Source organism: Dipodomys spectabilis, unplaced genomic scaffold (genome assembly GCF_019054845.1).
Source record: "Dipodomys spectabilis isolate Male_0828 unplaced genomic scaffold, ASM1905484v1 ptg000034l, whole genome shotgun sequence".
Lineage (NCBI taxonomy): Eukaryota > Metazoa > Chordata > Mammalia > Rodentia > Heteromyidae > Dipodomys > Dipodomys spectabilis.
Window position 1 is genome coordinate 3,678,960 of NW_024870711.1, and position 22,214 is coordinate 3,701,173.

The window sequence follows — 22,214 nt, forward strand, 5'->3', positions numbered from 1 at the left end:
AACCCTTCTGTACAGCTACCTAAAGATAATAAAAATAGGCATTTGTGCTGTTTCACTTGTTTCTATATGTACTTCATCTTTTCCATGTTTCCTTTAGATTGAAGTTCCTCGTTTATTTGTAAATTGAGGTACTTATCAGTGACTACTGAAAATGTTCTTGTTTCATTCTGGTCTGTATATAGTGTTATCCATAGTTTTTCACTGTATATAATTTCAGAACATTGTGGTTACACTTAATTGATTGTGACTGTCTCCTGAGGTCATTCTCAGCAGGATGTTAACCCTGAAGCATTGTTAATTTCCCCTTTCTCTTCACCACACACCAGGTGGCAGTCTTGTACCAAAGTTTTTATTTAAGAGTGCTTGCTTCTTTAAAGATTCTGGATGGGAAGAAAAACAAAAAACTAAAGAGAAGAAAAGAAAAAAAAAATCTGATGAAAACTAATTGCTCCACTGCACACACTGAGATATCTAACCACAGGGCTACAGCCGTTCACATCAAAATGTTAACCTTTATACCAAGAACCAATGAAATCCTTGATGTGTTTTGATTTCTTGTACACCAAATTATTTCTTCACAATACAGGGCTCTTTCAGAGACAAATAGCACAAACCCTCTGTGATGTCCCTTTCCCTTTGAGTTACGCAATGGAATGTTTGGGATGACAAAATTGAAATTGGCTGTCTTGCTGGGCACTGGTGGCTCACACCTGTAATCCTAGCTACTGAGGAGGCTGAGATCTGAGGATCGTGGTTCAAAGCCAGCCCAGGCAGGAAAGTCCATGAGACTCTTATCTCCAAGAAACCACCAGAAAACTGGAAGTGGTGCTGTGGCTCAAGTGGTAGAGCACTTGCCTTGAGCTGAAGAGCTGAGGGAAAGTGCCCAGGCCCAGAGTTCAAGCCCCTATGACTGACAAAAAAAAAAAAAAAAAATTGGCTGTCTTCTGAAAACCATCATTCAGGAAGATAAGGAAAGCAAAGTCACAATGTTAATAATAGAACCCCTAGCAGGAACAAAAACTTCATTTTATTCAATGTAGTAAAAACGCACCATCCCTCTGTTTTTTTCATCTAAACAAAGTTGAGAATTCGGTAAACCATATACATTTGTGTTTGCACTTGGGCTGCCATTTATTTTGGGTCACTGGGATTGAATCCCTTGGATTGACTTATTTTTAGACAAGTTATTAGCTTGACAGTATGCAACTACAAGTGATATCAAATCTCATTCCCTTGAAATACACCAATGTTTCCAATAACCACATAGATGGGCATATTAAATGACATTTATTAAGAGATAAATATATTCTAGATGTTGTGAGGAGCTAAACAAAGGGGATCAGAGGAACCAAAAAGGCCCAGGACTGGTACACACTTCAGGGTGGGAAAGGAAGGAAATTGTCCACAGAACTTTCTAGAACTAAAGGATTAGCAAGCAACCACCTATTTATAAGAGATGGAATCAGTATGGCCACAAGTCCTAGTAGTTCTAAATTTTAGGGACACACTGAACAAAAATCTAATCTGGAAGAAGTTAAAAAAGTAGCAAGATAGCTTAGTATCAAGATAAGTTATCAAGATAAGGTTAGTTTCAACCTACCCATGAATTTGCAGGCTTGATTGTCAGAAGACTTGCATTTTGATAAATGATCAGTAGTTTGTTCCAATTCATGGGGTTGGATATTTATAGTATTTATACATCTCTGTAAGATTTCTCTATGAGAGTAGAGACATATAACTAACTGAATGTTTATTAGTATAGACAGACCAAGGTCACAGCCAACACATTTTCTCACAGCCTCACAATCCCAGTAGTGACCAACTGTGATGTGGAAACAGTTACAAAATTCCAAAGGCAGAGACACAATGGGGACTCTCAAACAACCCCAGAGCTTGGTGGAAAAAAATCATGTGTATGCATACACGTGTGTGTGCACACGTGTGCACACACACATGCGCACACGCACATGCACACATGCGTGCGCACACTGGGATTTCTTTTTTTTTTTTTTTTGTGAAATGATTCAGTGATGGTAGGAGCTGAAGTACAGCATTGCTGCCCTGCCCGCATGTCCATCTTTGGGGGGTTCTGACAATCCCTGAATTGGGATAGTACACTTGAGGAGAGGGCATGAGACTTGCTAAAGGGCCTTCGCTTAGAGGGGAGGGCAGAGACACTAGTGCCTCAGGACCCTCAGCAGACTTCCATGGTTCTGGGATATCTTGAGATGATCCTCAAGCTAAGAAGTTTAGAGGAAAGGAGGACAGTGGGAGAGAGCGAGGGAGAAAAACCTTATCTGCCTGGGTTCTTGGAGAAAAACAGGAGCAAGAGATAACTTGTCTGAAAGCAGTCCAATTGACTTGCCTGTGTAAGTATGTGAAACCAAGTGATAGAAATGGAGAGATCAGCTTGCTTGATATATATATGTATGCATATACATATATATGTATGTGTGTGTGTGTATATATATATATATATATATATATATATATAGTCATAATGAGGGAGAAAACAGGAAGTAAACAAGAAGAAATGAAAGAAAGGATGTCTTTACTTCCTGAATTTTAAGGCTTATAAGGCATATTTTTTAATCTACACTTAATTGTCAAAAGAGTATGGGTGGAGTGGTACTAGAATGAGGAGATGAGGTTAAAGATTCTCTTGTTTGGTTTTTATTTCAGTTTCTCTACATTTTCGTTTTGGTCATGTTACTAACTAATCCTGCTTCCAATTATTTCTGGGTCTCCCATTAAGAAAGAGAGTCCTTGTGGTCTAATTGTCACACAAGAAGATGCTGTTTTATAAATTGTTGACCAATTTAAGGACTGGTTGTTTGGGAATTAAGAGTTCATCCCTGGTTTAAGGAGATTTCACACCCACATGGAATCTTGTGACTAGGGACACACGTAAGATCACGTTCCTGAGCAAGAAGCTCCTTCAGAGAGAGAGAAAGGAAGTTTGAGGTGAAGCCAATAAAGCTGTAAGACCTTAGATGATATCCAGTGATGTCCTGATTCTCCCTAACACAGCTTAGCCTAGAATAGTAAGGGAATATGGGGTAGCACTGGCTTTTCGAGTTTTCCCTCTCTTAAACTAGCCAACACGGGAATTTAAGACATGCCCAGATGGAGACTGTGGTCATGGTGACCCCTAGGCTGCAGAACAGCAGCCTAGGGGATGGGGGGGAGGGAGCAGAGATACAGGCTCATAGGCAGAGAAGTGGCAAAAATGGCGGAGCCCATGCATGGAAGTAAGACATAGCCAACAAACGGAGGACATTCATTATGTCTCTTCACATTTTTCCCTGGATGTGAGACAAGAAGAACAGCATAACTACTACTCTCAAAGGCATCACCTCCACTGGCTTCTGTCTATCTCTTAAGAGTATCAAACATTTTAGCATCCTCTGCTGGGACAAGCTCTCCAACACAGTAGTTTGTTATGTGGGGGACAAACTCCATTCAAACTATACCAAGTCTGAATGGTTTCTTATTTCTGCTGCTCTCCATGAGTCTCTTCCAGTTTTATTCTGGTAAACAAGTATTTGTTAAAATCCTTCCATCACTGCCTCAGTAACCTTACATGATCCCACAGACCTAGTATCCAGTGAACATCATTTAGAATCTTGTCTCTCAAATCCAAATTTCTGGGAGGAAGAATCCAATTGGTTAAGTTTGAATTATCTGTCCAGTACTGGTCCAATCAGCTTTGATCAAGGGTTGGAGGTATGCTGAGCTACTTTTCCATCCGTGGGCTGTGCAGGGAAGGGAAGTATGGAATAAATGACGGGAGTCTCTTGTGTACAAGATTTGAGCTTAAAGAAAAGTAACTTTCTTTGAGCAAGGTGGGTAAACTGACAACTAATAAGCTTTGAGAGTTTCTGTTTTGGAGAATTCATGGTGAATGAACTTTGAATTTGTTGAATGAAAAAACAAACACGAAAACTCAAAAAAAGTTGGGTGCTGGTGGTTCATAACTGTAATCCTAGCTGCACAGGAGGGTGGGATCTGAGGATCGTGGTTTGAAGTCAGCCCAGGAAGGAAAGTCCATGACACCCCTATCTTCAATTAATCACAGAAAAAGCTGGAAGTGGTACTATCATTCAAATGGTAGAGTGTTAGCCTTGAGCAAAAGGAATCATGCCCAGGCCCACAGTTGAAGCCCCAGGACAAACAAAACAAAACAAAACAAAGAGTACAACAAAAAACATTTAGTCTGAAAAGCAAATTTGGAGATCTATTGACTTTGGATCTAGAGCATTAAATTTCCAGGTTGAAACTACATTAGTATGAGCTCAAGTAGTCTACTGTCCATGTGACTGACCTTTAGTGGGTGATTTTCCCTAGTTTCTATTTCCTCATTTATAGGTGGGGATTAAAAGTAGCCAAAGTATTTAAAAGTATCAAAGAGATGACGCAAATTAAGGCCTTCTGTAAAACGCAAGGCACTGGAGAGTTTAATTGCTATCATAAATATTATGTAATGTATTTCAAATAATTCTCCCCTTGAACTCACACCTCTGAGTGCCTTTGCTCTTACCTGTGAAGCAGGGATGAGGAAGAATGAGACAGAGTGCCGAATAGTAGATGTTTCACAAGAGCAGGATATGCTGTAATGCTTGTGTATGTCATTGCTCTTTTCACCTTCCTCTGAACATTTCTTGGCAAAGAAATTGCTCCTAATTCATCCACCTCTGCTTCTCCCCTTCTAAGTGGCCTGTGATGTGAAGGACTTATAAGTGAGACCAAGAAAAGAAAACCACTTGGCTGCGATAAAGAGGTATAGCTTGAAGTTTGTAGACTATAGAAACTGAGCGATCCTTTGTGTGTATTGGGAATGTGCTTGAGTATGTGTCATATGCTGTGATGTTGAGAGAGTCTGAAGAAGGAGGGAACCATGTATACAAAGCAATGAGATGGATCTGGTCTTTTTGGCTGGGGCCTGTAGAATCAGTTTTGTGTGCACTCTGGGGAGAATGCACACTTTAAAAACAGAACGATAGGACTTTGTACGTACTTTGCAGATCATTCGGGAAAAGGAAAATATCAAATTACAATAACAACACTGAAGTGCTTATTCTGGCTTCTGGCTTAGCTCTAGCCATGGGCTTCTTTTCATTTTGTCCTCATAACCACACTTCATTGTAATAAACATCTGTCGATGTCGCTTCTGTGGTCCCTTATGGAGCTACACTGGGACTCCATGGAGCAAGAGAAGTAATATTCTAAATACGGACTAAATATGGAAAGAAGCAGATAGTTCAGCATTTCAAGCCCTATGCAGAGAGCTAAGACTACTTGCTCATGTTTATAACAGCTCTGGACAGTTCTTACCTGCTATGTTTTCCTGCTGCTTATGAAACTATTGCATCAAGATGCTAGAATCTCTGTATCTTGCCTCCTGTGTGCTTCTCAAACATTGTCTTTAATTTGCCTGTAGGTGTCTCCCAGTTGGTATCTGATTGTAGCAATTAAAAACAAAACAGACCCATTGTTCCTTATCTCTGGCCATTGCTGATGCTGCTCTTTAGGCATAAATGTCTTTCCTTTTCTCATTCCCTTCCTACTGTGATCTAGTTATACCTTTGGTTTTGTCCCTGGTGCTTTCAGGGTGTGCATTCTCTGCCTGATTGCAACTTACTTCTCTTCTGTATCATAGCTGTTTGGGCTCTTTTATTCTCAGCTATGGGATATGGAAGTGTCTATCTTATTTCTATTGAAGTGAAACTTGGTTAGATTGCCTTTTATTAGCTATCTGACCTCAGGAAACTTATTGGTTTCACAAGTTTTATCTTGAGGGATAATAATAGAAGTGCCTTACACCTCTGAGCTCAGGGAAGGCCTAGTCATCACTCCAAGCACCTTGCCCACGTGTATCTTGATCTGGTCTAAATCCTTCCCCCTTTCCTTCCTTCCTTCCTTCCTTCCTTCCTTCCTTCCTTCCTTCCTTCCTTCCTTCCTTCCTTCCTTCCTTCCTTCCTTCCTTCCTTCCTTCCTTCTTCCCTCCCTCCTTCTCTCCCCCTCTCTTTTATTCCTTTCATTTACTTTCCTTTCTTCAATACTGGCATTTGAACTTAGGGCCTTTTGTTTACTAATAAGCAAGCTCTATACCAATTCAGTCATATTATCAGACTTCCTTCCTTCCTCCTCCTCCTCCTCCTCTTCTTCCTCCTCCTCCTTCATTCTTTCGTCTTTCTTTTCCCTCCTCCTTCTCATCCTTTTGTTTATTAATAAGCAAGCTCTATATCAATTCAGCCATATCATCAGCCCTCCTCCTCCTCCTCCTCCTTCTCTTCTTCTCCTTTTTCTTCTCCTCCTCCTCCTCCTCCTCCCCCTCCCCCTCCTCTCCCTCCCCCTCCTTTTCCTCCTCCTCCTCCTCTTTCTCCTCCTCCTCCTCCTTCTTCTTCTTCTTCTGTGTCCTCCTCCTTCCTCTTCTTCTTCTTCCTCCTCCTCTTCTCCTTCTCCTCCTCCTGCCCTTCTTCCCCTCTTCTCCTTCTAAGTTTTTTGGCTTGAGGCTAGTATTCTACCACTTGAGCCATAGCTCCACTTCTGGACAATTTGGTCAGTAAATGGAGATGAGTCTCATGGACTGATAGGGTAAATTAGACTTTGCCAGAGAACCACACAGACATCCAGGTACAGATACAAAGAAAGGTGTATTGCTGGGAAAGGGGGCTGTCAAGGCCCCTTCTCACAAGGGAGAAGTAAGAAGAAGCGCTGGCTATTATCCGAGGTCACCTATGTGACCTAGGAGGCTTTAGGAGGGGCTAGCAGGGCTAGGAGGCAGAGACCCCGGTCCATACCAGGGCCAGGGGCTTTATCGTGGTGGACTAGGATTTATGGCTGCTGTCCAAATAGTAGATAAGGGTCCTGCAGCTGTACAGACTTGAAGGTCACTCTAAGGGGCTCTTGTTGCCTTCTATGGTGGTAGCTGCCCCAGAGAAGGGCCATCTCAAGGTAAAGGGGGGTGGAGGCTTTACTGCCTTTACTACATCGGCCTAGTGTTGCTTAGGAAGGGAGCATGCTGAGCTGTGGAGAGGGGAAGGAGTGGACTAAGCTAGGGGAAGGGAGCTCATTTCGCTAACATGGACTTTCCTGCTTAGGCTGGCTTTGAACCTTGACCCTCAGATCTCAGCCTTCTGAGTAGCTAGAATTACAGGCACGAACCACCACCTCCTTTTTTAAACCAAAGATTTGGAGCTAAACCTTTACATTGCTCTCATTGGGCAGCATCAGCAATTGTCAGTATGCTATGCAAGGGCCATGGATACCAAAGTAGGGGCTCTGTCTCTTTCTTACACAGCAATGACCACCCACTATGCTAGGCCGGGAATCTCGAGGTAGAGCAGACTGAAAGGTTGATGTAGTTGAAGAAGCCTGGGATTGAGAGTCCAGGGTTTGGTTTCTAGTCACAACTGTGGCAGAGCATCAGTTAGAGTAATTCCATGGATGTTTACTGGATATTTTTTTGTAATACCAACTTGTATACTTGTATAATTTTGCTCATTTTATACATTTGTTGTATGGGTTCCATTGCTATCTTCATTTAAATTAAGAAAATAGCAGCTTACTTGCCTAAGAACGTCCAGGCTTTGAATTCAGGTCTGGATCTAATGTGATGGCCAAAGTGAGAAAAACAACAAGCAAGTGAAAAATTCAAAACATGATGCCGATTTTATCTGGGTTGTCAGAGTCAACAATAGCTCACTATGACATGACCAGGATGAGTTGGTGACTTTAGTTTTTCTAGATGACAAACACAACTGTCTATCTAGACTATTACTAGAGCTTATAGATATGACATTATGCTGATGTGTTGTAACAACACCTTCTCAGCACTTATTTTTGACTTCTATTCTTGTTTCCTTGAGGACTGGTGAGGCACGGATGTCTCGAGGCAGTGTGTGAGGAGGACTCTGTCCCATGTTGGCAAAGTCCACTTAGTGATGAGGCAGAATTCTTTTTTTTTTTTTTTGGATCAGGTCATGGGGCCTGAACTCTGGGCCTGGGCGCTGTCCCTCAGCTGTTCAGCTCAAGGCTAGCCTCTACCACTTGAGCCACAGCACCACTTCTGGCTTTTTTTTTCCTTTTTGCTTATGTGGTGCTGAGGAATCATGCATGCAGGGCCTCATGCATGCAAGGAAAGCGCTCTACCACTGAGCCACCTTCCCAGCCCCAAGGCAGCATTCTTAATCTGGGGTTACTGGATAGGATTCAGAAAGCCCTGTGAACTTGGGAGTGGGTATGTCGTAAAGTATGAAATATAATTGGTTTGCTTTGTACTTTTTTCTTAATATATATATATTTTTTTATTTGCCAGTCATGGGTCCTGAACTCTGGGTCTGGGTGCTGTACCTCAGCTCTTCAGCTCAAGGCTAGCGCTCTACCACTGGAGCCACAGCGCCATTTCCGGCTTTTTCTGTTTATGTGGTGCTGAGGAATCGAACCCAGGGCCTCATGCTTGCAAGGCATGCACTCTACCGTTGAGCTACCTTCCCAGCCCCTTAATATATATTTTTATTGTAAAGAGACTTTACAGAGAGGTTTTAGTTACATGAGCAAGGTTTCCTATGGAGCATTGTCATCTCCTTCTTTGTTTTTCCCCTACCATCCCTTTCCTCCCCACCTTCCCAACTCCTCCCTCCTTCCCACAAAGTTGTAAAGTTCGTTTTCAACATAGTGTCTTGTACATCTCATTGTTACAATGGATGCATTCTGTATCCTTACTTCAGCATTTTGGTATTTCCCTTCCCCTCCCCAAATTAGAAAAATGTATATACAAGATGTAGGACACCAGAATCAAATAGAGTGACAACAGAGGTTGTACCATGGGGGAAGAACATACAAAGAAACAAACAAAAAATCACATAGTACATTATAAGTACAATAAAGCCTCTTGTGTCTCTATCTTGAGGTTCATTTCACTTAGCAACAACAGATGCTGGAGGGGATGTGGCTAGAAGGGAACCCTACTGCATTGGTGGGAGTGTAAACTTGTTCAACCACTTTGGAAAGCAATATGGAGGTTCCTCAAAAGACTCTACATAGAGCTCCCCTATGACCCAGCAATCCCACTTTTAGGCATTTACCCAAATGATCACAAACAAGGCCACATAAAAGCTACCAGCACAACTGTTTATCACAGAATTATTCACCATAGCTAAGATATGGAACCAACCCAGATGCCTCTCTGTACATGAAAGGATCAAGAAAATGTGATTTTATATATATATATATATATACATATATATATATATATTTATGAATTTTATGCCTCCAGCAGAAAGAATGACACTGTCCCATTTGTTAGGAAATGGGAAGACTTGGAAAAAATTATATTAAGTGAAGTAAGCCAGCCTCAAAGAAACATAGATCCCATGGTTTCCCTTATCTGCAATAACTAGTATATGTCTAGGATAAGCAGAAGAAGTCAGAAGGTATGTACATATAACCATGTAACCTGATGCTTTGTATTGTTGTAAGGTAAGAAAACAGAGAAACCACATTTCGAGAGGTTGAATCTTGGAGTTTTTATTAAAAGACCAGCTAGTTGCACAGTGGACTTCTGTCCCAAGGACCAGCAGCCCTGAACAGAGCATGCACCGAGCTTTTAAAGACAACAGCCATGTGCTTGGGTCAAGACCAAGCCTTAACAAAAGCAGATCTTATGTGGGCATATTCAGGTACAAGCTCAGGTACCAGCAGAATTTTTCCACCTAGGGAAGTAAGGCCTCAAACCTTCCACACAGGGAAATCTTAAAGGTTACTCAGAGGCTGCTGATTCAAGCCATTTGGGGAGTTAATCAAGGCAGAATCAGAGCATTCTCTATGAAAAGCTTTCCTAAGTCTATGACATCTGCATTTCTCTGAAGCAGAGCTCTCCAGCTCACCTAGAGCTAGGAGCTGCCTTCAGTGCCTGGCCTCTCTCACCTCTAGGCTTAGGCTCTCCTCCTTACATCATTATCATTATTTTTTTCTCATGCATTTAAAAACTTACTTCTAAGCATATCCATATTGCCAAAGAATCTTCTTCAGCATGAACCAGTTTAAAGGCACCTTTTGTCATGGCAAGGAAAAGCCAGAATGATTTGGAAAAACGGTTTCAAATCCATGTCCCTCAATCACAAATCTGCAGATGGTGCTACTAAAAGTGAAGGGAGTCCTGAGCTATAAAGATGTCTCTGGGGGAAAGATCAGAGTTCTACCAGGACATTTATTATTTACTTATTTTTTTAATCGTTCTTGTTTTTGTCTACAAATGGCACCAGTCCTCTGATGTCTTAGCAGACACGTGGGCTGTCCTCACAGCAGGGTCTGGAAGTGGTGGTGTGAGTGCTTGGTGGAGTGCTGGTGATTTCTCACTGGGGCCATAGGATGTTCTCCAAAGAGGAAGACAGTGATTACTAATTAACTCACAATTCTGATCTTGGGCTGGAAAGCTGGCAGTGATTTGTACCTGAAAGTAATTAGCATACTCTTGTTAGAGCAATAAACAGTGACCAGAGCATAGGTTGCTTTCTGGCCTAGCGCACTTCTGCTTTTATTATAGGTTGTCCCGCAAGAGTCCAGAAGCCCAGCAGGAAGCAATGAGGTATGTTTGTGAACTGTATATTTACCTCTAAGGTAGAACTTATTTACCTATAAGCTGCAGATGTATGTGTGTGTGTGTGTGTGTGTGTGTGTGTGTGTGTGTGTGTGTATGTGTGTATTAGAGAGCCAATCTGTGTTTCCCTTTAGTAAGAATGTCATTATTAACTTATCATGGACAAAAATAGATCCCAGTAAACCAGGAAGTTTGCAAATACACGTAAAATTCAACTCATTTCTCTCTTCTGTGTGTGTGTGTGTGTGTGTGTGTGTGTGTTCATACATGTATTCCTCTGGACCTAGGCTGAATCTACAAAGCCCGATTATAACTAAATTTGTGTGTTGGTGGTGAGCTGTGAAAAACTAATATTCAGGTGAAGTAACAGGTGGAAGTTCTTTCTAATTGTAGAAATGAGGTAGACTCGAGGAAAAGATGTAAGACTGGAACGTTTTGAGACCTTCTTTGGAAGAGGATTTGGAGCTGTGATTGAGGAGATGGTATTTAGAGATACCATTATAATAGGAGTTCTGGAAACCTATTACTATCCTTAAGAATTCAGTGGTTTTATTAGTCAAATATATAACTATTTTAGGGAAGAGTCATGTGCAAGCCTCTGTGTGTGTGTGTGTGTGTGTGTGTATGTGTGTGTGTGTGTGTGTGTGTGATGTTGTGATGCATGGATGTGTTGGTGAGTAGGGGAGATTTCACGAGAAATCTGGAAGGAGGTCAGGAGAGAAAGGGAAGGACAAATACCTGGCCTACTAGTTCTGTGTGACACACAATGAAAGGGAAGGCAAGGAATAGTTGTTGGTTCCTTCCCCTTCAATAGTAAAGAATTGGGTCCTTACTAATTGCTAGGCATCTCCATTCTTCCCCTGCACTGAGGTAGGGAGGGTGATTTATTAGGGACAGGGACAGAGGTGAAGGTCAATCCATGGGACTCACTGGCTACCAGAGGATACAACGCACGAACAGCAGCTTCTGTGGGCTCTGGTGATAACCAGTGGGCCAGGGGCCTGCACAGAGGGAGGGAGGGAGTCTTTGTTGTGCTGTGCTAGGTAGGAACCTAACGAAGTGGGATGACATTCTGTTCTCTACCCCTTATTTAAGAGTTCTATCACTATTTTGCACTCACTTGTCCCAGATGGCTATGAGGTTATTCCTTCACAAATGAATTTCAAGGAGCTAATACAATTACAAAGTACCAGATCAGCAGGAGAAACTAAAGAACACATAGCTCTAGATGAAGAAATTTTCCATTTAAAACTGGTTCAGATGGTTACTATGGGATGTAATGTGCTAAAGAAGATGGATCTTACTTCACTTAATATAATTTTTTCCAAGTCTTTCCATTTCCTAACAAATGGGCAATGTCATTCTTTCTGATGGAGGCATAGAATTCCATTGTGTATATATACCAAATTTTCTTGATCCATTCATCTACTGAGGGGCATCTGGGTTGGTTCCATATCTTAGCTATAGTAAATAAGACTGCAATAAACATAGTCATGTTGGTAGCTTTAGTATGGTCTTGTTTGTGAACTTTTGGGTAAATGCCCCAAAGATAGGTCCCATGGTTTCCCTTATTTGCAATAACTAGTATATGTCTGAATCAAGCAGAAAAGGTCAGATAAGTTGATGTTAGGGAAATGAACCCTAAGATATGTATTCAAATGTTTTTTTTTCTTTTATGGGATTGTTTCTAGCACATTTATAAGATTATTTATTTGTTGCTTTGTATGTCCCTCCCCCATGGTATAACCCCTGCTTTCACTGTATTTGATGTTGTTATAATTTGTGGAGGGGAAGGGAAAAAACAAATCATTTAAATAGGGATACAGGTGGACCCACTGCAACAATGAGACATATAAGTCGTTATGTTGAAAATGAACTTTACAACTTTGGTGGGGGGGAGGAGGAGGGTTAGGGGGGTGGGGGAAGGATGGGATGGGAAGGGGAAACAAAGGAGGAGGCTACAATGCTTGATAAGAAATGTACTCATTATCTTGCCCATGTAATTGTAACCCCTCTGTACAGTATTTTCACAATAAAAAAAAAGAAGATAGATCTTTGTATAACCTGGACCTGGGGTCACAGAAGGATATAGTTATCTTCAAGAGATGGTCCCACCCTTTTTTTTGTTCAGATGGGGAAACTGAAGCCCATAGAGGAGAATAAGACTTTTTATCAAGGTCACACAGCTGAAGAGGATTAGAACTGACTCTTAGAGCTCTATAGTTTTGGATATGATCAGACTTGATAAACAACAACAATAAAACCCATGTTTATCTAGGAGCTGTGGACAACCTTCTAAATAGGGCTCAGAATTTTGAGGAATATCCATGCTGCCAGGGATATCCCTTATAAGTAGGTATTGGGTCTCTGTAAAGCTAACCCTTCCTTTACATTAGCATTTTTACTCTATATTATCAAATAGTTTTCAATGGAGAGTTCTCTCTTCATGAATTAAGCACTATTGTAAATCAGAAGAGGAAAATCATCCAGTTTTTCCGAATTAACTTCCATAGTCATTTTAACAATTTGAGCCCTCAGGTGGTTTATCTCCTTTGGCTAAAATTCAAAAACAGTACCAGGAAAAGAACCTTTGGCAATTATTTGTATAACAATATAATTCAGGAAGAAAAAACTGCTGTTGAGGTCCCACAATTTATGTACAATAATAACTCTTATCTTTTGTGTAGATTTCCCATAGTCAACCTTTTTGACATTAAAATCCACCCTCATGTTCATCTTTTTCTTCTGCTCTGTTTTTCTCCACAGCTCTTGACATAGATCAGTGTGCTGTACATTGATTTATTTTTTATTATTGTCTCTCTTTTCTGTCTATAACAACATAAGTTCTAAGAGGCCAGGGTTCTTTTTTTTTTTTTTTTTTGGTCATAGGGCTTGAACTCTGGGCCTGGGTGCTGTCCCTTAGCTCTTCAGCTCCAGGCTAGTACTCTAACCACTTGAGCTACAGTACTACTTCTGATTTTCTGGTGTTTCATTGGAGATAAGAGTCTCACAGGCTTGGGCTGGCTTTGAACCGGAGATCCTCAGATCTCAGCCTCCTGAGTAACTAGGATTACAGGTGTGAGCCACCAGCGCCCGGCCCCAAGAGTTCTTTTTAAATCTGATTTTGTACAATGTTTCCAGGACAGCTTCTGGAAGAATGCTTGCAAGTTGTAGGAGCTTAATACAACACTGATGAATGAGCATGTAAACTTCAATCTGACTTCCTTTTCATCAGAGATGTAGTTTGGTTCACTGGTGATGAATAAATCTGAGAAAGGACACACATCAGTAGCTTGTTCCCTGTGGTCTCAAAGGGAATTTACAAGAGCGCTGTGAGCCATAAACTTAAAGCAAATGGATACTCCAGGTGCTTTGAGAACACTTTACTTCCACCCAGCTGCTATGGAGATGGAGGTGTTGCAGATTTTTTTTCTTCCTTTTGTTCCCATAGCCTTTTAGTTTGACAGTTGCCTCTGGATATGAGTGTCTCCCTTATATATCCTGCCTCCTTTAATTTAGAAACAATTATCTAGTATGGATACACAAGTTTTCTCCATTTGCATTGCACAGTAGTGGATGGTCTAACATCACTTTTAAGAGTGATGGCTTTGAGTTCAGGTTGCCTGTCTTGAGACCTTGACCTTGAGGAACCTAGACTCTGTAAGATTCGGTTAGTCCATTTGTAAAATGGGGATGATAATCTTGACTGTTTAATTGGTTGTGAAGATTAAATGTGGTAATGTTTGTAAATGTTTAGCCTCATTCTGTATTTATTTTTAGTTCTTGGTTAAAAAGCCAGATACTAGCCAATAAAACTCCAATCTCACAAAAACCTCTACTGATAAATGCACTGCTGTAGATGGTCATAAGCTCTGGAAGTGGAGTCCAAAGAACAAGGGTTTAAACAGTGGCCTTGCTCCTAATCTTGTTTGAGCCATTAAGTAGGTTATTAGAGCTGGCTAACGCTTAATTCCCTCCACTGAACACTGGTGATATTAGCAGAACTCCATGTGACAAATTATGGGGACCTCTTAGCACATCTGCTCAATCATTGTCAGTTAGGATTATCACTGTCATGAAAATGACATGTCACCTCTTCTTTCTTTAACTTTTATATGCATTAGCTTTATTTAAATTAGTTCCTTGGAATTTGTTTCCTTGTTTGATGTTGAGACAGGTCTTGCTCTGTAGCTCAGGCTGGCTTTGAACTCAAGATCCTCCTTCCTCAGTTTCCTGGTAGCAGATTGCTTCCCTGTTCCATTTCCCTCTTTAACTTCTCCTTCTCCCTCTTCTTCCTCTTCCTCTTCTATTTCAGGCTAGTCCTTCATCCCCTGGAGTTGAAGAGTTCTGAATGTTTCTGGGGCAACTTCCTTCCTTTTTGTCCCAATCTTCATTTGAATTTATTTCTGTTTCCATAGTAAGGCAGGGTAGATAGGTGAGGAGATAGTGGAATTATATTATTTTTAATAAATATAAAAAGGGCCAGACTCAAAAGTTGGAATGTGGAAGCAACTAACAAAGCAGTTAAGCTTCCCTTCGTTTAAATGCTAAATTAAAAGGTGAGATCTAAAGGGGACCGCCTACCTTCCACTTTGAAATAGTAGAAACTTTTCTCTGTAAATGGGCTAAGAAGCTTACTGGAGAAAAGGTAGCCCTGTAGATTCCCAGTTGTTTCTATGTTTTGGCCCAAAGATGCCTCCATAGTTTAGTATACTAATATGGCTACTTGGAACCACTCTTTAAGGTCTCTTGACTGTAGGGAGCAGTTGCACCTGTGGACTTCCGATACGTCTGCTGCATGTCCACCTGAACCTAGGAAGCAGGCTATGGGGCCCTTGGGAGTCCAGGTTCTGCATCCCTGAAGCCCTTTTCTCCTTTGGTTCCCCACAGTTTGTGAGACTGGAGGTGAGAATCTTAACTGCACTGTTCTGGACATGCAGAACTGATTTCCTGAAGTCTGATGAATGCACCCCTGATCTTAGTTTTTCTTAAGTAGCATTTAAGTGTGCTTCAAGATACTGTTGATTAATACAGAAAGAAAGGCAAATGGGAAATTCTGGAGAGGGATTTTGTTGTTTCTTTTACTTTTGAGGCTTAAGGAAGTATTTTTCTTGTATAGCTGGAAAATACAGATTTTTACTGTGTAGAGCAGATAACCCTATTTGAATACATGAAGCAAAAGGGCACTGACAGGAGGCAAGCAGATTTCAAAAAAACATGCCAATGGTATTTCATTTGATAAGAAATGTACTCATTACCTTGCTCATGTAATTGTAACCCCTCTGTACAGTATTTTCACAATAAAAAGACATTAATTAGAAAAGTCCTATGTAGCTGTGTGTATTAGTCATTGCTGGGTAACAAATAAAGGTTTTGTAGCTTAGAACAGCAAAAATTGCTGACAGCTTCTTTGGAGGGGCTTCTCTTGTGAGTACTTCCTCCTTACTTCCCACCATGGCAAGGACTGGGGTGCAGTGAAGGATGGCTGGGGATGAGGAACTGCTTTGGACACTCATGGGCATGGCTCTGTGGCTCAAGTGGTAGAGTGCTAGCCTTGAGCTGAAGAGTTGAGGGACAGCACCCAGGCCCAGAGTTCAAGCCCCATGACTGACATACATACATACATACATACATACATACATCGTTTCATTATGACTCTAATGACATTTTTCTCTCTGTTTTTTATTTGAAATAAGGAGTTCTTTTTCCGGCATCTTCCAAGGGGACTATTCAGTTGTTGCTATTGTTTTAAAACATCTCTTTATAAAATTATGGATCTCAATGTAATAATGCTTCTAATATAATTTCATCTTTGCCCAGAAGGAGTGTTTCCAAGTTTGGTCCTCTGTCCTGTATTATGTAACTATAACCCTTTCTGGCATCACATAATATTCATAACATGACAACACGATTCCTGCGCCCAGTCTGAAATCACACATCTATAAGGAGCCCTTGTTTTTTGGTGTTTATATTAGTATTTATTTAGAGTCATAGCCTAGATGAGAGCTGAGCAATTTAACACAGAATTCTAGAACCTTGTGTAACTTCTTAGCCCGTGGTTGCCTTCTAAGATTCTCTCTCTCTCTCTCTCTCTCTCTCTCTCTCTCTCTCTCTCTTCCTCTCTCACTCTCTATCTGCTCCTTCAAATCTACTTCTCTGATACAATACCCAGTGGTATTATAGCCTGCACTGCTAGGTGGAATGACTGCCACTCAGTGTTTGGTGATGTGGGCTGATGCACATTGTTAAGTGAGGTGTGATTGCCTGATATGACCTCCTTACAAGCCAAGTTCTTTATGGCTCCACGTGCTAATGCCTCGTCATGCATTGCCCCATGTGCACAAAGCAAGGAGGAAATCCTTGGGTGGCAGTCCTGCTCCCTCAAAGCCTACCTTCACCCCGACTCGCTCACTACTTTCCATGTCATCTTACAAATCACATTCCTTACTCAGAAAGAACATGCACTGCATGTCCTTCCATAACGATTAGTTATCTTCCATACTTGGTACAATTAACTAAGACAAAAACTGATCTCAAGTCACTAGCCAAGAGATGAGTTATCAGAACTATGTCTCTCTCTTTTTAGTGATGGCTGATAGTTATAAAGTGGGAGGTCATTATATTACAGTACTTTTATATATTCCCAACTGTTTATTAACATGCTATGTTAGAAACTATAAGGAAACATCCACCCACTGTTGGTCAATTTATAAACACCACAAACTCAATGGAATCTTGGCAAAACTATTAACATTACTCAGAGCTATACACTACCTATTTCATTTAGAGAAATTCATTCCATCACCAAATGTGAATCAATGTATGTATAGATTTTTTTTTTAAATTCTGCCAGGCACTGGGGACTCACACCTGAAATCCTAGCTACTTAGGAGGCTGAGATCTGATGATCGCGAGCCCCAGGCAGGAAGGTCTGTGAGACTCTTATCTCCAATAAACCACCAGAAAACCAGAAATGGCGCTATGGATCAAGTGGTAGGGTGCTAACCTTGAGCTGAAGGGCTCAGGGACAGCATGTAGGCACAGAGTTCAAGCACCATGACTGACAAAAAAACAAAATTCATCCTAGCATGACATGTATAAAAACACACAGAAGGCATCTGGGTAAATATGTGAACATAATTAAAATTTTAGATTAAGATTAATTAAACACACAATATGGCAAGTTTTTTAAGTCCACCAAAGCCCCTCTACCCCAACCCTTTGAGATAGGGCTAGACTTACTTCTAACATATAGAACATTCCAGAAGGGACAATATCAGGTTTTCAAGAATAGGTTATCAAAGATATTGTGGCTTTTTGCTGCTTTTTCTCTTGGGTAATTTATTTTTTAATTTTTTTTTTACTGTAAAGACACTGTACAGAATGGTTACAGTTACTACAGGAGTAAGGTAATGAGTATGTTCCCTATTGAGCATTGTTACCCCCTCCTTTGTTTTTCCCCTACTATCCTCTTGGGTAATTTCTTAAGGAAACCAGCTTCCATGACATCATAATACTCAGGGTAGGTCTTCTAAGAGCTTGAACTCTGGGCCTGGGCGCTGTCCCTCAGCTCTTCAGCTCAAGGCTAGCACTCTACCACTTGAGCCACAGAGCCTCTTCCAGTTTTCTGAGTGGTTTGTTGGAGATAAGAGTTTCATGGACTTTCCTGCCCGGGCTGGCTTTGAACCACGATCCTTAGATCTCAGCATCTTGAGTAGCTAGGATTACAAGTGTGAGCCACTGGTGCCCAGCTCATTTTAGTATATTTAATTTATTCTAATAAAATATTAAACTTGAATCATTTTATATTCTGTTTCATGCCATACTGGTGGTTGAACTCAGGACCTTATACTTGTTAGATGGGAGCTCTACCACTTGAGCTACATCTCCAGCTAGAGCATGACTTTAAACATGAACTAATTATAGAAATCTTACATTCTCATGAGAATAGAACAAGCACACTAGAAGTTTGTCACTTCATGGGATGAGGTAAATTTCACCACTGACTAGATAATAAAAAAAACACTTTTTTAGTGAAGTGCCGGCAGCCTAAGCCTATAATCCTAGCAACTCCGGAGGCTGAGATCTTTGGATTATAGTTTGAAGCCAGCCCAGTCAGGAAAGTCCACCATACTTTTATCTTCAAGTAATCACCAAAAAGCTGAAAGTGGAGCTGTGGCTTAAGTGATAGAGTGCTAGCCTTGAGCACAAAAGTTCAGGGACAGTGTCCATGCCCTGAGTTCAAGCCTCCAAGACCAGCATCAAAAACTCTAAATCTTTTTTATTATCTAATAAAATACTGTTTTATTATCTAATATTAGATAATAAAAATACTTTAGATAGAATGATGTTTGCTTCAGCTCAGGGACAGCGCCCAGGGCTTGAGTTCAAGTCTTAAGACCAGGACCATAAAACTCCCAAACTTTTTGTTATCTAATAAGATAAAATGCTTTTTATTATCTAATACTAGATCATAAAAATACTTTAGGTATGATGATAGCTTGCTTGTTTGTAAAATTTCTTACCTTTAATAAATATTTTTAGATTAAAATACATGAAATCTAAACTTTGCTGAAAATAAAACAGAATTAGGGAGACAAGTAAGTAGGCATAAAGCCAAAATGAAATTGGCTATGAATTGGTGAGTTTTTAAAGTTTAGATAATTGATGCCTGAATTTTATATGCATTTAAACTTTCCATAAAAATGTTTACGAGCAGGGCTGGAAGTATGGCTCAAGGAGGGTGAAGTAGGGTAGAAAGAAAAAGAGGAAGAGGGAGAAGAGGAAGAGGAGGAGGGACAGGAGGAAGGGGAGAGGGGTTCAGGGGAAGGAAGGAAAGGAAAGCAAGGGAGAGGGGTGTGGGAGGGGGCACAGGGTGTGAGGAGAGAGAGAGAGGGAGGGAAGAGAGACAGAGAGAAAGAGAGAGAATATGTGTCCCCGAGTTCAAACTCCAGTTCCCTGGGGAAAAATATATGACTAGTTATATGTTGAGAATTTGTTGTAACTTTTTTCTTCTCTGTCTGTTTCTTAGATGGCAAGAACAAGGCTAAAAAAGTTTACGACGCTGGAGCTTGTACTCAGTGCTCTTCTGCTTATAGTGTTTATCATTGCTGTTGTTCTCATTGTGCTTCTAGCCAATTCCACAGAAGTAATAGGTAACAAGTCATTCTGGGTCTCTCCTTCATCAGTGGTGGGGAAGTGGTGCTTTCAGATGCTTTCATATTCATATCTTATGGGTCTGAGTGCAGGTGTGTGCAGACAGATGTGGGATTGTCATGTTTTAGGGACCATGCATTCAAAACTGGGGAAGCTTGATATGTATTCCTCACACATTTAAATTAGGACACTCTCACTTCTCAATTCAATTAGTACACTGGCTTAAAATTTGAAATTGACACTTGAAATACATTTGCTGACTTTTTAAAAAATCAAGCGTAGAGCTTGAACTCAGGGTTTGGGCTCTGTTGCTGAGTTATTTTGCTCAAGGCTGGTGCTCTACCACTTTGAGCACTTCTGGTGGTTTCCTGGTGGATAATTGGAGATAAGAGTCTCAACAGACTTTCCTGCCCTGGGTAGCGATCCTCAGAGCTTAGCCTCCTGAGTAGCTAGGATTACAGGCGTGAGCCACCAATGCCTGGCTACATTTGCTGACTTGTATGGAATCATTCAAATTCTGTTAGTAATTGCATCGAACAGTATGTTTTTGTGAAAGGCCTAAGTTTAAAATCAGCTGAAGTATTTAAAGATTTTGGCTCTTAAGAAAACTACTCAGGTTGTTTTATTAGAAATTTATTCGTTAAATCCCCAAAGATGGGCTGGCCTATTGAATCATCTAGCATTTCATATCTCATTCACTCAGGAGCAACTTTGTAGGGAAAGCAGGCAATTTTACATCATCGCTAGGTATAGAATTTCTACATTTTATAGAAAGTTAGCTTAGAATTTTTGAGAGTCCCCAAAGTTATAATTAAAACTTTTATGTACCAACTGGTACAAATAGCGAGTTTGTCTCATCCACCACGTTTGAACTGGAAATCCCAGCTGAGAAACCCCAGGGGAGAAAGCTCACTAAAAGCCATGTTGCTTTGTCTTAGTGTCATTATTAATTTATTAAAGAATTCTCAATGAAAGTTTACTTTCTTACTTTAGAATTTAATATAAATTCTTTTTTTCTATCTTACTGATTTTCAAATCTGAAATCAAAGCTCTCTAGCCCTAGCACAGTTTCTAGACTGTGGAACTCATTTTACATTTTTTTGTCATATGACTTTACAGAAGAATATCCCTACTCAGAAGTGGACTTTGGTGTCTGAAAGACAATGAAATTCAGATTCTGGAGGACACTTAGTCTGTGTATGTTTCAAATCCAACCCCTGCTACTCAGGGTCCACAGACTTTTCTATAAAGTACCAGGGAGGAAGTAGTTTAGATTTTGTGGATCATATGATCATATGGTCATCCCTATTTAATACTGCCATTGAACAGAAGATCTGCTATCATCAAATGGGTGTGTTGGTATTATAGCAATTCTTGGTTTAGAAAATAAGATCTGACTTGATTTGGTTTGAAGGCTATAGTTTTCTGATCCCAGAATTAAAGTGGGTCCCTATTTCATGAGCTTCTAACCTAATGATGAAGGTCCTTTTTTTATAGATGGTTAGGGGTAGAAAGAGATCCTATGGGCTTAATAGAGATAAATATAGTCAGCTAAAACAAAAAGAAGTTTCGGCTTAAATTTTGAGGACTTAAAGTAAAGCCCCATCAGTGTTATATAATTATAGTATAATTTTAAATATTGAGAATTTGGGGCTTAAAATACCTAAAATGTTAAATTCTGTCTAATAGTCATTTAATGTTTGCTTTTGGGATAGACACACATCCTGGGACAACTGGTACCCCAGGTCCTGGGACTACAAGTACTACTCCCAGTTCTGTTGAGTGCCCCGTGGTGAATGACTTGGAACGGATAAACTGCATTCCTGACCAGCCACCAACAAAGGTTTGAGCTATGTATCTTGTCTTCATTTAAGAGTTTATACCATTGGGAAGTTTTTCTTTCTTTCTTTCTTTCTTTCTTTCTTCTTTCTTTCTTTCTATCTTTTCTTTAAATTTCTGTTCCTCACTCTCAAAAGAGTTGGTAGTTTGGCAGCTATTACTGGCTCAGGAAAATTAATCCTGTATCCATTCTTGTATAGCAGTGCATCTCCTTGGATTCAGCAAATGAAAGGATGGATTTCGCAGTTAAATTTGAATTTGAAATAAACAGCGAGTAAACTTAATTGAAATGTCTATCTTTTCCCCAGCAGCACATGCTGATGACTAGTTCTATCACTGCCTCTACTTTTGCCTTCCCTATATGCCTCTTCTTCCTGTCAGTATTTCAGAAAGTTATCTAGGATACAATAAAAATATTCATGTGCACCAAGCATGATTATCCAAAGGACAAAGTTTCAAGGGTGTGCTATAGAGGAAGAAAGTAATTAATCCAAGAGTAAAGATAGTGCAGGGACAGGGAAAGTTGCTTTAGTCCAATGTTTCTTGGACAGCAGCTGAAATGATCATGATAATAAAGTCATAAATTACTTGTTACTTTTAGAACAAAATGATGTCT

At 40.4% G+C, this 22,214-nt stretch overlaps 1 protein-coding gene across 1 annotated transcript in view; it reads left to right on the forward strand.

The window, feature by feature from the left end:
* Positions 1–10,560: 10,560 nt before the first annotated feature.
* LOC122105758 overlaps positions 10,561–22,214 on the forward strand; it is a 175,663-nt gene continuing 164,009 nt past the window's right edge. Inside the window, exons 1-3 of the mRNA XM_042677043.1 lie at positions 10,561–10,591; positions 19,635–19,758; positions 21,475–21,602. Of these exons, the coding sequence (XP_042532977.1) occupies positions 19,635–19,758; positions 21,475–21,602 (252 nt within the window). The 5' untranslated portion in view covers positions 10,561–10,591. The remainder of the gene's footprint in view (positions 10,592–19,634; positions 19,759–21,474; positions 21,603–22,214) is intronic.